At 34.5% G+C, this 18,016-nt stretch overlaps 2 protein-coding genes across 4 annotated transcripts; one reads left to right on the top strand and one right to left on the bottom strand.

Moving 5' to 3' along the window:
• Positions 1-493: 493 nt before the first annotated feature.
• LOC107471759 (syntaxin-132-like) lies at positions 494-6,982 on the bottom strand. Its single transcript, XM_016091248.3, has 13 exons — positions 6,686-6,982; positions 6,116-6,223; positions 5,900-5,956; positions 4,768-4,816; positions 3,998-4,086; positions 3,614-3,687; positions 3,036-3,078; positions 2,691-2,751; positions 2,565-2,590; positions 2,397-2,474; positions 1,726-1,806; positions 1,125-1,190; positions 494-954 (listed from the first exon to the last, which is right to left on the bottom strand). Exons 1-13 carry the CDS (start codon positions 6,701-6,703, stop codon positions 778-780), a joined length of 927 nt encoding a protein of 308 aa, XP_015946734.1. The 5' UTR covers positions 6,704-6,982; the 3' UTR covers positions 494-777.
• Positions 6,983-7,837: 855 nt separating this feature from the next.
• LOC107471961 (uncharacterized) lies at positions 7,838-10,854 on the top strand. Of its 3 annotated transcripts, none has more exons than XM_052254918.1 (2): positions 7,838-7,953; positions 9,409-10,852. In XM_052254918.1, exon 2 carries the CDS (start codon positions 9,451-9,453, stop codon positions 10,492-10,494), a length of 1,044 nt encoding a protein of 347 aa, XP_052110878.1. In that variant the 5' UTR covers positions 7,838-7,953; positions 9,409-9,450; the 3' UTR covers positions 10,495-10,852. The 3 variants fall into 3 exon arrangements, with proteins under 3 accessions (XP_052110878.1, XP_052110880.1, XP_052110879.1); XM_052254920.1 differs by having other exon boundaries at positions 7,848-7,953; positions 9,449-10,854; XM_052254919.1 differs by having other exon boundaries at positions 7,858-7,953; positions 9,440-10,854.
• The last annotated feature ends 7,162 nt before the right edge of the window (positions 10,855-18,016 follow it).

The following is an 18,016-nucleotide window of genomic DNA, read 5'->3' as shown; positions in this document are numbered from 1 at the left end:
ATATCATTAAAATATAAAATATGAGCAAACCTGTTTCAACGAATCAACTTTCACTTTAATTATGATCACACTCACTAGCTTTTGTCGGAGATAGTTTAGTAGAAAATTAAATGTACACCAATAATTATTAAGCAATGTGTTTTCTTCAAGTAGAAACTCGTATACACTTTTTGAGCTTTTTAGCCCAATTTGTCCACCAAAGTCAGAAATTAGAACACAAGTCAACTGAATTTTCTATATATTGATGCAGGAGTCATTGAAGTGAATTCAACACTGAGAAAGGTATAAAAACAAGCAAAAGCTGAACAAGGAAGTGACAAAGGAGAATGATGGGATACGAATTGGTTCATTTCCTAGGACAAAAGGAACAGAGCACAAAGACATTAGAGTCACAAACACAAAGACAATGGAGATAGGAACAGACACAATAGAAACAGAGACACATATATATACTGTGTTTGGTTAAATTGATGCTTCAAATTTCACTCATTAGTTAAATTAATCTCCAAATTTTAACTAAATCATATTGATCCTCCAAATTAATTAACGTTAATTATGTTCATCCTCCGAATACTCTATGCAAAGACAAACATAGCTTATGTTGATAAATTTGGGAGACTAATTTGACTAATGAGTGAAATTTGAAGAACTAGTTTGACTATTTACTCTAAAATGTGTGCATATTTTAAACGAAAAGAAAAAGGAAAAGAATGAAAGAATATGAAAAAGCAGCGAGGACACAGACCAAACACAGGCATATGGATCAAGAATCAGTTATTAAACACCCTGCTTTTTGGCAAGCCATGGTTTGATGACACTGGTAAGGAGGATTATAAGAATGACAAGAAATATTATGAGTGCAATGCACATCCATTTTCTAGATTTCCTTTGAATTTTCTTTGCCTTATGGAGGGCTGTATTGCCCTGTTGCACGTGATCTACTGCATTTAAAACCTGATTCAACAGAAAATACAAACAAATATTCATTGGAAAATATAGAAAATATAGAAATTTTCTGTCTCTAGGAAAGAAAATTGTGTCTCTATTTCTGTCTCCATATTTCTCTTCGGAGACAGAACCCAAACACAATCCAACAGCATTGTATTATGGAGTGATCCAAATACCTGTGTTTCTATGTTGTTAAGCATGTCACCTTGTGCATCGACTAATACTGCCATATCCATAAAAATCTGCCAAGACATGTAAATACATTTCTCAGACAAAAGAAAATAAATTACAATAATTTTCGCAAGGTTTCTAACTGCATCTTTAACTTCCTAGTCCTACAGATGTAGCAGTGCAATGTATATCTAATCTTTCTTTTCTATGGATCAGTTTTATTTACACTATTCTATAAAAGCTCCATACTAGTTTATACACATTAAATATCTTCATTGCACACATTTTTTAACTCCATACTAGTCTGTACTTTGTAATGGTTACTGATATGCCCTAGTGAAAGACTGTAGGGTGATGAAGTGTTAAAAATCTGTACCTATATTTAAACAGAATAGATATAGAAATCAAAAGGTAATTACTAGTTTACTACCACAACATCATGGTGAAAAAAGTAACCACTAGTCTATCTTGGGAGGAAAAAAAAAGTAACTACTATTAATTCCTCGCCACTGTGTACAGGATATCATCATTTGATACATGTAGCTAATCTGACCTAGTAGGATACTATCACATTGTAGTTGATGCAGATTATTTGAAACAAATTACCTGTTGTAATTCAACAAGCTTCTTCTCAACGTCTCTAGCTGCTTCATGCCGCTCATGAATTTCTGCTAGTGTGTCCATTATCTACATAGAGAACATAGAAGTTTGAGAGGCACAAACTAAAAGAAGGTAAATTCTTAAGATTCATTGTCCTCAGCCTATTTACCAATGACCAAGAAGCAAGGAACATCAACAATGCTCCTTACTCATTCCAGAAATAGGATTTGAAAAAGTGCATATGATGAAAGTTATGGGAGAGTATAAGATATTCATGATAGAAAGTTGGCTTAAATAAATTTTTGGACTCTAAAATATGCTCTTTTTGGTTTCTGTCCCCGTGGTTATAATTCAGTAAAATTTAGAAGTAAAATATTTTTGTCCTTGCCATCATAGGACTTCAATAAATGATGACATACAACTTAAATTTTTGGTGAAAACTCAGGTGCAGTGGTCTTTATATGAAGTTGATAGTTAAGAATCGTTAGCATTTAACGGAGCAAACAAACGGCCAAGACAACAATAGATAACTTTTAAATTTTACTAGACCAAAACCAAAACAAAAATGACATATATCTTATAGAGTTAAAAGACTTAAATTAAGACTTAAAAAAGCTAGAAAATTAAATAGGAAAATGAAGAGGAAGAGATGGAGAAAGTATCAGAATGAGACAAACCTGCCCTCTTCCTTGTTCCTGAATTGCCTTCTGGAAGATTTGCTCACTGTCTCCAGTCTCAATTAATCTGTCAATTGTCTGTACATTGTTAAATGATTAGAAGAAAAACTTCTCAAAGGCATACAGTTTCCTATAAAAAAAAAAAGTTTCAGGGAAAAATGAAAATACCTCCTCATCAGCTCTTGTGCCCGTTACTAACAACCATGAAAAACAGGGAATACCAAAAATTTAACTCCACGGCAAAGAAAATCAATGGAATCAAATTGAATGGATTTATATATATAAAAAACTAACCTGTAAACACACGTCTCTCAACAACTTCACGGTATTCTTGATGAATGGCTTCTCTAAGGGTCTGCAAAGATTTGAAAAAATTAGATATAACCCAGCTTTCATTATATAGAAAAATAAAATTGAGAAAATAAATTCCATGTGTTCAAAAATCATAAAACTTGTGGTTTAACTTCTATAATTCCCTGATAACTTATATAACAATTAAACAAAATCTCACAAAGAATTACGACATAATATTTTCTTATATGTATTTTACATATAGTATACATCTGCACGAGTTAAACACACTATATGAAAGAACTAAACACATTCTAAAACAAAAGAGACAAGTTTAGACAAACCAACCTGAAATTCAGCCATCTTGTCCTTCAGTTTCTTTTTCAAGTTACTGCAAAAAAATTTAATACAAAAAATCAGGTGCATATAACATTGGTCAAACATTAAGCAAATAACAATTACAATATAATACTTCTGTGTAATCCTTGTTTGTGATCCAATATTATAGGTAGATTTCACTGTCTGCAAAGAGAAAATCAGGCTAAGAGAAGCAAGGCTTTTCAATTTTTCCTCATTTCTTATGGGCCCTCAAATATACTGTGTTACAAATTGGATTTCTGGAATATAATAGCAACAATGTCAACATCCTTGGAGATTGAAGAATATGATATGCAATGTTCTTTGTAGATTTGTATACTGAGACATTTTTCACCTTTCAGAATCTAAAAAAATTCTAATGCAGTGGCAGAACTTGTGACTTCAATATTTGAAAACTTGAGAAAGAAAAGAGAAATAATTACACTATACTATAATTTGAAATTCAAACCAGTAAGGCATTTATATCACTAATCTGATATTCAAACCAGTAAGGCATTTATATCACACAATAATAATAATAATAACTAGAGAGTTGGAAAAGCACTAACATAGTTGTTGCTGTTCGTGATCGGTCAACACCTGATCCTTTTCCACATCCAGGTTTCTGCCTATTTGCCAAATTCTGCAACAGAAAATGGACTAAGTGGTGTTAAGGGAGGAGAAAAGGGACTGTATAACAAGAATCTACGTCTTTATTCAAACTTTAGTGGCTACATTTGGATACTGTCACTGAGATAGAAATACAAAGACAGTGGACACAGAAACTCATCAGGTTGCTGTGACAGACAAAAAAGTTGTCCCAGAAAGAAAATTCTTGCATTTTCTTTACTTCTTGAAAAATAGGATCAGGAAATATCCATATCTGTCTCTGTATTTTAGTCTTGGAGACAAAATCCAAATGCAACTTGACAAACATGTATTAGAGATCTCACCTCTTTGTCCAGTTCTTCAATTTTTGTCTTTATGTAATATCCAGTTTTTTTAACTTCATCAACATCTTTCTCCATTCTCTCTTTAATAGCTGCAAAGGATGTGTGGATCGAACAGAATTAATTAGTCTAGTACTTGTGAAGTCAATCTTAAACTTCCAAACACCAATATTCAAATGTATCCTCTGGCTGAAGTTAACGTGGTATCAAACATCTGCAATCATTGCTTCCGTAGCACATCATTTTCTCAACTTATCCAACTTTGATCCCACTGCCTTTAGCAGTTTCTTTTTTTTCAACACTTTCTTATGCAGTTCCAACTTTGCGATTTTCACTGTCCCATTCAACATAGTTGTCCCTTTGCAGTTTCAATGAACTTCATATACACATCCCAACAAATCTAATAAAAAGGTGAAAAGACCACCCTCACTTTACATCCTTTTTTAACTGTGTTTTAAAGACTTATCAATCAAACACGCCATTTTAGACATTCCACTACAAGATATATAATTAGTTTTGATAATAAAAGAGTTTCATAATTTTAAATGATAACTTTTTATAATTTATTAGTCTCAAACTATAATATAAATAAAAAGAAAAGTGGATTAATAAGCATTAGCATGCTTATTGTTCATTTATTTATTCACTATGGAATTTACATTTATGATAATGAAACTAAATTCAATCTTTAGCTCAAAAGAAGCACATGAAATAAAACATGCAAAAGAATTGTATAGGAAGAAACTAAGAAAACAGACCGGAATTATACTAACCCTTCATGGCAGGAGCCTTGGTCACAGATCTTGACTCGTCATGGGCTTCCTGTAAGCAAGTTTTGAGCAAAATGATGAAAAAATTGCAAGCAGTTTTTACTAGATAAAGTACAGAAACAAGCAAGCACAAGTGCACAACACTTAATAGAAAATTTTCCTAAACAAGTCATACATACAGAGTGCTCTACTCTTACCAATTTGAAAATTCTGAAGTTGGAGCAAAAGCAAATTATTTATTCCACTTTCTATTTCGTCAATTAACTTGTTAAAAATCTGACTAAATAGAGCAATAATTCAAGGCTTATTTCAACTGCATTCAAGCTAGAATCTTCTCATTCTTTGTCCTTCATAAATGGTTTTCGAATGGCAACATTTCTTTCTCCTATGTTTCTCCCTCACTCTTGACATGCAAGCTGTCTATCAATTGCAAACAAACACTTTTCACTCTCTGACAAAGTCCGTACTTGCTAATTTTAGAGAACTAAAAGTACTTATAAGATGAGATATATGAATTTGGGTGGTTTTTTCATCAATTCTTATCAGGAACAACTTTCATGAAGAGAATCAGAAAAAAAAAATGAATGAAGTACGTAAAGAATATGGTGTCCTTACAAGAAGAAACAGAAATGTGTCATCCCTATGAGATCAACCCACCTAACAAGGCAGGCCAATCTCTGTAATATATCTATCAACAAAACACCTCTAATAAGACCATTTACAGAACTGTATACTAAAGCTAAGAAGTTAAAAAAGAGGAAGAAATCCCTTTAAAAATTCTAGTTTTTTTTTGCCCTCTCAAGCCAAAGACTTTGAATTCTACAAGAGGAAACTGCTTCAGTGCTTAGGATATACGCCATCTCTCTAATGGTTCTTTTGGTGACCCTTCCAAGTTCTAACTGTGCTAGTGTACGTCAAGAAGGAGAAATTCAAGAAGAAAAGTATTTATATGGTTGTATAACCCTTAATATCGATATTTTACCTGGATTGACCGCTTCTGTATTTATCATATTTATGTTAAGACACTAGTACAAGTATATCTGATATCTTAGTGTTCATCATAAAAACAACAAAACTGATTCATTATCAATGTAAATTTTTTGTTACAGGTGTGTTTAAGGGTGAGACAGCTTACCTGGAGCCTTCTCAAAAGCATATCCAGCTTAGCATATTGTTTATCGAGCTCTTGAATCTACAAGACAAGGGAGAAATCCATACATTCCATGAGATGACAAGATGATTGAACATGGATTTTAAAGTCATTCTCTAATTTTACAAAATTGAGGGGGAAAAAAGAAAGAAAAGTTTATTAATGGTGTTCAACATAAGTATAAGGATTAAGAACAAACACCTTTTTGAAGAAAAGATTCAAGCCCAGTTCTCCTGAGTTCATTCCATATGCTCCTAACTCAATGTCTACACCACCACGACCTTGGCCACGTGGGATCTCAAATGATTCCTAAAGAAAAAAGGTCATCAAGTTAATAAATATAGTTTCACCTTAATGTTGCATATGCCATCTACACGTTCTAATTCCTAAGTAAAATATTCACAGACATTACTGCTATTCTATTAGCTCTTGCTCTGCATAGGATTGAAGAATAAGCTGATCTATGATGCATGTAGAATTCAAAGTGTGTAAAATAGAACACTCCAAGCTAAAACGTTGCAATAGGAAATATTTTATAGTCAACTCTCTATAGTACCAAAACAAAAGAAAGGAAAAAAACAATTGAAATACATCCAAAATCTACAAAAACGTCACAATAGATGCAATATTTTATAAATATCAATTAGACAACAAATACATCCAAAATCTACAATGCCTAATACAAAACCCTCAAACAAAACTGGATCTGGATGAACACAAATTAGACAAGAAATATGAATCAAGATTATTACGTGAAAGAGGATTAAATACCGTTAGAAGATCGTTCATTGTGGAAGAAATTAAAGTTGAAGAATGTCAATGGCGGAATGGAACGCAAGGAGAGGAAGATTGGGAGCTGGGAAGGACGACCTGGTTAAGAAAAAACCAGGCCATACGCCAAGTGCAAACCCAGAGCCAGAGGCACGGAGATAAGGAAAATGGTTAGGTTTCTGTTACTTTTATTTCCTTCGTTTCTTCGTTGTCATCATACGGAGTAACAATGCAAGCTTTGGAAACGGAATCACCAACCAATGCGGACACACACACAACATGCTTCCGCCACAGATCATCAACTTTCAATCAAGCAAAATAATAAATAATTAAATTTATCAAAATAGAAACCCCTACGCCTGCACCACATCCATGCATCACTATTACTTTTACGTACTACCAATTTTGTTTCTTTTTTTTTTTATCTATTTTCTTTTCATTAATTTTGAATAAAAATTATATTTTTATTATTTTGACTTTGTTTGATTTTTTTTAGCATTAAAAGATGACATTCTTAGATTCTTAAAAAATTTGATTTTAGATTATTTAGTTGTTGAAGAAAAAAAATTACAAATTGAATTTTCCGCGAACGTAAATATATGTATATAAATTTTGTTATTTATAATGGTAGATATTTTGTTGCTTAGATGAAATGAACGTGAAAAAAATATAATTTTAGATAGTAAAATATTATTATTTTTTGAATTTTTATATAACTTGTATTAACATTTTTCTATTTACTATAATATTATTAAAATAGGTGAAGTTTTAAATCACAAAAAAAATAGGTAAAGTTTTATTTTAAAAATTATTATCTACTTAAAAATTTTCATAAATAGATACGTCATAACTAATTATACATATAAAGATGACGGTTAAATTTTACGTAATGAATGAATAAAAACACTTAACATAACATGTCTATCATAATCTTAAAATACCTAATTGTTACTTTACACATTTTTATTTTATATTTCTATCTTTTACTTTAAACTTGAAACAAATATACATCAAAGTAATATATAATTTTTATAATTGATTTTGCCATTAATTTTTAGGATAAAGGATAAAATGTTTCTTTTAAAAATTAAATTCGGACGTGATGAAAACGTTAAAAAAAAAATTTCTAATTTCGTGTCAAGTAAGTGAGGTCCGCAATAGCGACTCACCACAAAACTCCAGAAACTACGAAGCCACCGTTTGTTTCAAGGCAAAGTCCAACTTTCACTTCTATACTCTGCTCTTAACCTACTTTCTCCTCTCTTCAGGTACCGTATTTCTATCCGTAATATCATGATTTTCACAAATCTGTTTTTCTGTATCTTTGATTTGTCTCCATCACTGCCTGGATTTGTATTCAACTCACTGATCGCTTTTTTTTTTTTTATTTGGAATTGTGATAGTCTGCTAATGTTATTCTTTCGTGACATCAGAAATTGAATTATTGAAACTATGTTTTATATCGATAATATATATGCAGCATGTTATGTTTGATTTGGTTCGTGTTTTGCATTGATTTTGGATGGACTAGGGTTCTTCATGTAAATGATCGTTGCAGCTGAATTTTATTTTATTTTGTTTTATATTTCTTTACTGTATAGTTTATTTCAAGAATTGGTTTGTTATGGGGTTGGAAACAGCAATAAAATGTTAAAAGATGAGTTTCTATTAATCCTAATTCATCAGCTTTTCACCACAATTTCATCCTCTATGTCAAACTGGACCCAAAGAAGTTTCTGCTGGCTGTCACAGGTTGTGTGAAATTCTGAGGCTTCGGTTTGAATTAGATTAAAAGAATTGATTTCCAAATCCACTTCAGTAGCGTTAAACTAAAAAATCTTTTGGTACGAGTGGATTAAGGCTACAAAGGCTGGGTTTGGATTCTTATCTATACATAGATAGTGAAAATATCCGTGATTGTTTCTGTATCCCTGTATTTCCATCTCAAAGACAAAATCTAATGTAGCCATATGAATATATGATGACTGAGATAGCATTTCCAATCCTTCTTACTTTTAATTATTGTTGCAATTTTACCTTTGATGTTTCTAGACAGTTTCAATTTCATTGTAATTTAGAAACAGTTGGGGTAAAATTGAAATAATTCAAAAACATTAAGTGTCAAAAGTGCACTTATCCTTTATTTCTTTTTGTTGTCTCAAATATGACCCTTCCCATAGTGGTTGGCATCCTTTGGAACAGATGCTTTATTTTGGTTGTTTTATGTAAATAACTTTTGAAAAACTCTGTATTTGACATTCTATTTGAGTTTCCAAACTCTGCTCTCAAAGTTTATTAATCATTAATCACCCTAAATCGTCTGGCTGTACTATAGTTTCTTTTCCATTTGATGCTTCTTAGTTCCCTCTTCCTTGTATGCTGAGCTGCATTTTTAGTTTTAATTAAATTGAATGTATTTGAATCGGATCCATATTGTTGAAATGATGCACTATATTGGTGGTGAAAGACAAAGTAGCAATTTAAGAAGCATACACAATGACAATGAAGCTGAGTAATATAACAAAACTTTAATGATAGATAAAACCAATTTTTTTCATTCATATTTGTGTGTTTTTGGCATGATAATACCTGTTTGCTATGAGGCTTTTCTGTTCTCTCATTAGTATAGAGTTGCTTGAATGTTTTAGATAGTAAATATCAGTGAATTCCTTAGGGGAAGGTGAATTTCATACTTCTTACTTCTTTGATTTTTGGATTGTCAGATTCAGTCAAAAAGATTTTTTACATCATCAGTGTTTATAGATATGGAAGACAAATCTAAAGTGTCCCTGAAAATCAAGATTGACGATAAAAACCCGGGTGATGTGAAGGAGGACAAGACCGAGGTAGAATTGGAGCTGAAGAACAAATCCAAAGAGAAAAAGGACAAGACTAAGGTAGAACTGGAGCTGAAGAACAAATCAAAAGAGAAAAAGGATGAGGAGGAACTGCAAAAGAAGAAGAGGAAGGAAACGAAAGAAAAAGGTGGTAAAAGTGGCGATGAGAAGGTGAAAGGGAAAGAAAATGATGGCGGCGAGGAAGGTGATGATAAGAAGGAAAAGAAGAGCAAGGCGGGCAAAATAGATCTCAAGGAAAAAAATGAAGACATCGAGGACAAGGATGGTAAGGAGAAGAAGAAAAAGGAAAAGAAGGAGAAGGATGTAGAAAATGAAACAAAGGACAAGGAAAAAGGAGACAAAGGAGAGGATGGTAAAGAGAAGATGAAAAAGAAGGATGAGAAGAAGAAAAAGGAAAAGAAGGAGGATGATGTAGAAATTAAAGAGAAGAACAAGGAGAAAGAGGAGGGAGGGGAATATGGTGATGAGAAGAAAGATAAGAAGGACAAGAAGGAGGAGAAGAAAAACGAAAAGAAGGACAAGAATGAGAAAATCAAGCTAGAGGAGGACAAAGAAAAAACTAAAGAAGTTGTTGTAGAACAGAAGAAGAAAAAGAAGGAAAAAGAAAAGGAGCATAAGGATGATGAGAAAGGTGAGAAGTCAATAAAAAAGAGAGAGATGAAACCAAAAATTGAGGGAGAAGAGGAAGCAGAACAACAGAAAGATGATGTGAACCAAGTGAAGGAGAAGGAGGAAAAAGAAGAGAAGGTTAAAGGGGGAAAGAAGAGAAAGCCTATTGGAAAGGACAAGTCCAACGATGTCACCAAGCTGAAACAAAAGCTTGGGAAGATTAATGAGAAGATAGAAACACTCCTACAAAAAAAGGCTGACATTGAAAAACAGATAAAAGAAGCCTTAAATGAAAACGAAGGTAATGCAGACATGGAGAAGGCCAAAGTTTTAGTAGAATAGCAGTTATGTGTATCTATATGCACTCAATACTTTGTAAAGTATGTATCTTTTGAATGATAAGCGACGTAGTTAGCAGCATTTAATGCTTCATACACATGACTTCTCCCAAACCACATTCCATAAGATATAATAGAGGCTGTAAATGGAGACAGCAACCTATGCAACCGATATTTCTGAACCATTTTAGGGGGACAAAGATAATTCAGACGTAATTGTATCAAGCACGCGAATTGGGATGTCAATAGATCGAGGCAGCGGGAACAGGGTGGAACTGTGGAAGTGTCTGCCTGCGTCTCTTTTTTTAATAATTTTTTCCCATTCACGATAACACGTGTCATAATACATATTATTAGATATGGTTAAATTATAATATAGGAAACATTTCAAGTGTTCCGGAGAACATTGGTGCATCATTGATTTTAATTAATATATATTATATATATTTTTTATAATTTAAATTAACGATTAAAATAACTTGTGCACCGATACTTCCGGTGCACTTGAAATGTTTCCTATAATATAATCATATAATATAATTAGTATCATTAATGGTCTATCTCAATAAGTCATGTCAGTATACTGAAATCACAAAGACTAATGTTATGTATTTTTTGTCAATTTCAAAAAGGTAATCGATGTTATTTGAATCTCAAATAATTTCGATGTACAACACCAAGTTGTGTGTTGTTATATTTCCTTTTCTTTTCTTTGTTTTTGGTTATTTGTTATATGAAGAGAAATATTGAAACCTAAATTTTTATATATACATTTTGCAGTGTATAAAAAAAGGACACAATTAACTCTTTTTTTTTTTTTCTAATTTACTCATTTATCACTTGGGCCTAGGTATAACTGTATAAGATTTGGTAGGGCCAAATTATACCATTACAATAATTGGTGTTAATAAATGTTATTAACTGTTTTCTTTTTTTTTTTTCTAATTTACTCATTTATCACCTGGGCCTAGGTACAACTGTATAAGATTTGGTAGGGCCAAATTATACCATTACAAAAATTGGCGTTAATAAATGTTATTTTCACGATGATAACGTTTTATATATACTAGTGTAAAATTTGTGCAAGAGCTTACATTTTAATTTGATATGGTTGGTAAAATAATATTTTATAATAATAAATTTTTTGAATTTAATATAATATTATTATCGTCATTATATAACAAATGTATTGAATATGCTGTTTTATCTTTATTCTAAGTACAATGCAAATGGAACCGTTTAAAGTCTATAATATTCTTAAGTCATAAGAAAAAAGATCTGCAAAAATAAGAATATATATAATTTTATTAGTGGCATATCAATTTTACACTAAACTTTATATCTAAAGACTAATGAAAATTTATCGACAACCTAATACTTTACTAACCTCATTAGAAATGCAATTGGCATATGATATTTTGCTTCTTGTTATACATTTCATCTCAAGTTTAAAAGCAGAATTATAGATAAATTAGTTATACCTACAGTAAATATCTGTACAAAAGTGAAAATCATAGACGTTATTAAAATAAAAATACTATTTTCCTTACTTAAATATTATTAAAAACTTTTTTGAACACAACATTTGTTGTTAATGGCTTTGAATTGCCGTCTTCGTCCAAAATTAGAACCTTGAAGCCACTGCGACTCTTAACTCTTGACAAAGCAACATAAAATTATCCATGGGTGAACATTAATTTTGGCAAGTAAAGTTCTACATGTGATAATGATTGACCATGACTTTTGTTGATGGTCATTGCAAAACACACTGTTAATGAAAATTGTCTCCGTTAAAATTTAAATGCCAATCCTGAATCTGAAAGGGTCAAGTTTATTCTTGGAATGTACACTTTGTCACCAATATTTCTACCGGTCACTACCGTCGCTCCAATTTCGTTGTTGCCAAGTTCGTTAACTATTAACCTTGTCCCATCGCATAAACCTGAAGTCTGGTCTATGTTTCATAGTAGCATTACAAAGACTCCTGGTTTCGAAGTCAACTTGTGGTTGGGTAGTCCCAAACATTACTCTAGTGTGAACTACTCTTATTGTACATCTTCTTTCTCATCAGCTTGACATGTTATGTCAAAACTTAGATACTCATTTTCCATCCTTAGAAAGATTGTCAAGACGAAATCGTTTATCTTCTCAACATTCTCAAGCATGGGTGCAAGAATTGTCTTACTCTAAAAATACATATAATCTGACATGTTTTGCAACAAATTTGGATATGCAAAGTCTACCAAATGAGAAAGAGGGTCATCAGTATTTATAATCAACAGATCATCTGAAATTTCAATTTCTGACTCGTCACTAACAGAAAAACCAATATTTTCATTTCTAACATCAAGTATCCAATTAACAAATCTCTTTATTTCACCATCATGTTGATCTGAAGAAGATATTAGAAGCTTCATGTTCATATACAGCTTCAGAACCTTACAGAATGACCATAGATGAGATGAGTTAATAGATGATGACTATATATCGTGTCTACTCCCTTTCAGAATCACCAGAAGTATTTGTCTAAAATCACCTCGTAGAACCACAATCTTACCACCAAATGGTTGATGTGTCTTATTTTGATCGGTACTGACATAAGATCCCTAAACGTCCGATCAAGTGTTTCAAAAGCACATTTTATTAAGCATTGGAGCTTCATCCCAAATTATTAAGTTATTCTAGATGAGCATCTCAACCTTCAAACTGTCATGCTTGATGTTGTAAATAGAGTCATCAGTAATTGTACTGAGTATTAAAAATCTAGAATGAGCTGTTCTGCCACCAGGTAGGAGTAAAGATGTAATTTCACTATATGCAATATTTAAAATAATTGAATACTAACCATTGTTCATGAGTTATTTTTTGTTCTGTATATAAGTTATATATATAATAAATTTTTCTACTAAACTTGAAAAATATATATAGGATATATATAATACATTTTTTGGGTAAATTTCTTATATTATTTAAAAAAATAACTGTTCACAAAAACTACTTTTTTTTTTAAGAAATTATAAATGAATACGTTATATATAGGGCAATTTACATAAATAAAATGAGTGAAAGAAACCTTTACGTAAATACAACATTGGAAAACTGCAGATAAAATGCAACAATCGCAATTGTATGTAATCCACGACACCCTAACGCGGATTTCAAATACACGTAATCCGCTACACTCTATCGCAGATTACGTTGAGAATCTGACATCACATAAACTGCTACACCTTGTAGGTTGTAGCAGTTTATGACCAAATATGCAGAAGGCACAATCCGCTATACCGTGTAGCGGATTATGAGGAGATTGGCTCATTATAAAAATCGCGTGAGACTGTAGCTGATTTCATTTGAAGAAAGTGAGAAAGAAACTTAGAGAGAGAAAGTAGAGAGAAGGGAGAGGATATTCTTGGAGCAGTAGAAGAATGGAAGATGAACGACGGTTATACCGGCTCGACGGCGTTGCTCACGTAGCCGGAACCATCAATGAAGAGGTAAGTCTCTTTATTTTCTTTCAATTGGATAATAACTGTATATTTTATTTAATATTAAGGAAGTAATTTACTAATTAGAAAGATAAAGACTTAGTTTAACTTTGGGTTTGAAAATCAAAATTTGAAATTTAAACTTTGAAATTTAACATTTAAAATTAAATGTAGAGAATTTGGAATTTAAGTTGTGGATGGTAAATTAGTAATTTTAAAACCTAGGTAGTTTAAGACTTGAAACATAAGCTATGGTTTGATGATGTCATTGTTAGAAATTAAGTCGGTATTCTTTATTTTTGAATATGCAGCTAACCCGATGTATTTATAGCATCCGTAGACAATAGAATATGCCATTACATGATAGGATCATATCTTACATGGAGAGGGTTGGGTCGTACCACTTGGCTACGCTGAACGCGCATTGGTTCTAGTTGGATGAGCCTCTGGTCAGCGCATTTATCGAGAGGTGGCGGCTTGAGACCCAAACTTTCCATATGCCATTCGGAAAGTGTACTATCACGCTCCAGGATGTGGCATACCAGCTGGGGCTGCCCGATACAGCTGTTCATGGACAAGAGTGGTAATCGGGTCCACCTCACCTTCGCTGGTTGCCATTTGTGGCGAGACTTGACAACATGGGCAACTATAGCTGGGGTGCCGTTGCGTTGGCGTGGCTGTACCAATGCATGTGTAGGGTGGCAAATAGAAACGTCACCAACTTGGCTGGGCCCCTACAGTTGCTACAGTCATGGATCTTTTGGCGGTTCCCCACACTGAGGCCGCAGGATTTTGACGCTTTCTCTTTTTTGTTGGCATCCAGGTATAATTTAATACACGTATTCTTTCAAGTTAATAACGTTCTATATATGAAATTACATATTTATGTGATATTTCTGTCACTCAGATGGGCCACATATTTACCCACTTCTGATGGGAAGGAACAACGAATTATTCAGTATTGTCTGGCATTGGATCGACTGGGTAATCGAGATGTAAGTAATTTATTTTTGTTTTTAATATTTTATTAGTTCTTCCCCCACTTATTTGTATACATTGGTACAATGCTGACTTATCTCCTGACTATCAGATTGTGTGGGAGCCTTATGGTTCTCTGGACGTACTTGCAGTCATTCATCCAAAGATACTAACTGAGGAGCACAACCGGTTATGGTGAGCCGTCACCAGTCTGATATACTTTGCAGTGATTGAGTGGCATCAGGGAGATAGGGTCTTCCTACAGCTAGGGGGCGTACAGCATCTGCCTGAGCCAGCCCTGAACATAGAGTATCTTCATAGTAAGAACAACAGGGGTGGAGATAGATGGTTCCCCACTTACTATAGGACATGGCATCAGCATTGGGACGAGCGAGTTCGTTCTGTGTTGAGTATCTAGAGAATGACTGATCCTGGTCCATCCGCTGAGTACATTGACTGGTGGTACCGTGTTGCACATAGGATTCTATCACCAGATATTGCGTTCGTAGACCCCAGGCTGATGCAGGTTCCAGACGATGCTGTACTCAGAGGGTTGTCGCAGGCGCCCATTAGAGTACCAGCGTCGGATATGCCTGATAACAGACGTGTGGAGCGAAGACGACGCATTGGTACATGTGCCACTGATCGCGAGTGGCGTTGGCTCGACGACATGATGCAGGAGGAGCAGCTTGGTGGTGATGACGAAGGCCAGGCAGATCATCGCCTTCGTCGATCTAGTGCTAGACGACGGGCTGCTCGTGCTGGACGAGCACCTTCCGTCCACCATGATGACGAGGCTGGATCGTCCCGTAGTCAGCCTACTAACACTCAGGTTGGTGGCACTGCGGAGGCTATTATGGGTGGTACACCTTTTACTCACGTATCTAGCTCTCAAGTACTGCATGAGTGTAGCACGCAGATATTAGTTGATCTTGCTACCACTACTTTCACCATGGATTTGGACGATCAGCTGGCTGGACCACAGTTCTATGCAGATTTCGCTGAGACGATACGGGGTGACGACGTTCATCAGTGCCAGAGTTCGATTCCAGGTGGTCCGTCTGAGCCTCCGGAGTACAGGCCACAGCTAGGATATGTGTCGTCCCAGGTTCCTGAGTCCCAGTTTCCGGTCGACCTGAATGAGCTCGCAGACAATCCATACGACACTTGATTCGGCATGGGGGGGATGCTGCCATCTGCATTTGGAGTTGGGCTACAGAAGGCTCCACCCGGAGATCGGCAGGCGACCAGAGTTAGGCGTCCGACTCGATGTAGCACAGGCTTGCACCTACTTGGTCCATTCGGGGGCGACCATGATGTTGATGGTGACCAGCAGTAGCGCCCATTATGTTAGTTCCGACCGTTATCATTGTATGAATTATGACTTATTTATTTTCTGTTAGTTTTAACGACTTGTGACAGTTATATTTGTATGACTTATGTAGTTAACTAATTTTGTGTTAGTGTTAATGCCTGATGGCTATTATTTTTGTACGACTTATTGTTTATAACGATTACATTTTGTATCAATTCGTGCATTTTGCATCATGGGTTGTTACTATTACACAGGTATTTCTGTTTTTTTTTATAATGAGCCACTCTCCTCATAATCCGCTATAGGGTATAGCGGATTATGTGATGCCAGGTTCTCAACGTAATCTGCGACAGGATGTAGTAGATTACGTGTATTTAAAATTCGCGTTAGCGTGTCGTGAATTACATATAATTGCAATTGTTGCATTTTTGTATGCAGTTTTCCAATATTGTATTTAGGTATAGGTTTCCTTCACTTATTTTATTTATGTAAATTGCCCTTTAATAAATTTTTCTACTAAATTAAAAAAAAAAACCATATACGTTATACACATATAGCAGCTATATATGCACTCAATACATTGTAAAGTATGTATCTTTTGAATGATAACCGACGTAGTTAGCAGCATTTAATGCTTCATACACATGACTTCTCCCAAACCACATTCCATAAGATATAATAGAGGCTGTAAATGGAGACAGCAACCTATGCACAGGTAATTGATGTTATTTGAATCTCAAATAATTTCGATGTACAACACCAAGTTGTGTGGCTATTATATATTTCCTTTTCTTTTCTTTTGCTTTTTGTTATTTGTTATTGTTACGGTGGGTAACCGGAGATTGATGGGCTAAACGGCGTTGGTTGGCCCAAATGTGTGAAGGAGGAGGATTCCGAATGGGTCTGCAACTCGGGGGGTCTCCGTCCGACTTGTTCGTGCGAGGAGATGGGGGTGGTACCTGCAAAGATACTCCGATGCCTAAGTTAGCAAGAGTGTGAGCAGGTCTAGAGAGTATTGGACTTAGAGATACCTGAGGGGTGTCAGTGTATTTGTAGTGGTGAACCAATAACCACCGTTGGAGTAGTGCCATATTTTTAGGGTGTTAACCGTCCCATTATCTTAGGGAGGTTAAGATATGGCTCGTAAAAGTGGTTAGAGAGATTCTAGGGGCAGTTACTCATTTGAATGAGTGTTTATCTGCCAGCTAACCCTCGTGCGCGACTTCTTTAGAACAAGTCGTAGTGGGTACCGACTTCGTAGGATGAAGATTGGTACTGGTGAGGCCCAACCCTTTGGATTAGGTCTTTTGCTTGATCCTGGGCCTTTATTATTGGGCCAGGGTATGAACAGTGCCCTTACTCGAGCCCAATTTTTCCAAGATTTGGGTTCGAGTATTCTATTCGGGGTCATAGCCGACTTGTTGGAGGACCGACGTGACTTTCCGTGTCCTTTTGGTTCTGACAGTTACGTCTAATCAAGCGTCGCGTCCGTTAGGGATGTGCGTAGGTCTTGGTAACGGTGCATTCTCATTAATGACTGCCCCGCTTTTACCATTATGTCCCTTAGCATGTTTATAAATACTTTCCCTCTCTTTCCTTTTTTCGTTTCTGCGATTTTTCAAATTTTCTCTTTCTTCGTTCGTGCTGCACTCTTGTGTTTCAGAGACTTCTGCTTCTTCCAACTTCATTTTTGGATAAAGGTTAGCTTTTCTTCTTTCGTAACATGCTTTGTGTTTGCATGCTTTTAT

The sequence above is a fragment of the Arachis duranensis genome, chromosome 10, assembly GCF_000817695.3.
Source record: "Arachis duranensis cultivar V14167 chromosome 10, aradu.V14167.gnm2.J7QH, whole genome shotgun sequence".
Taxonomy (NCBI): domain Eukaryota; kingdom Viridiplantae; phylum Streptophyta; class Magnoliopsida; order Fabales; family Fabaceae; genus Arachis; species Arachis duranensis.
Note: the sequence above shows the minus strand (reverse complement) of the source record. Positions and strands in the feature narration are given on the sequence as shown.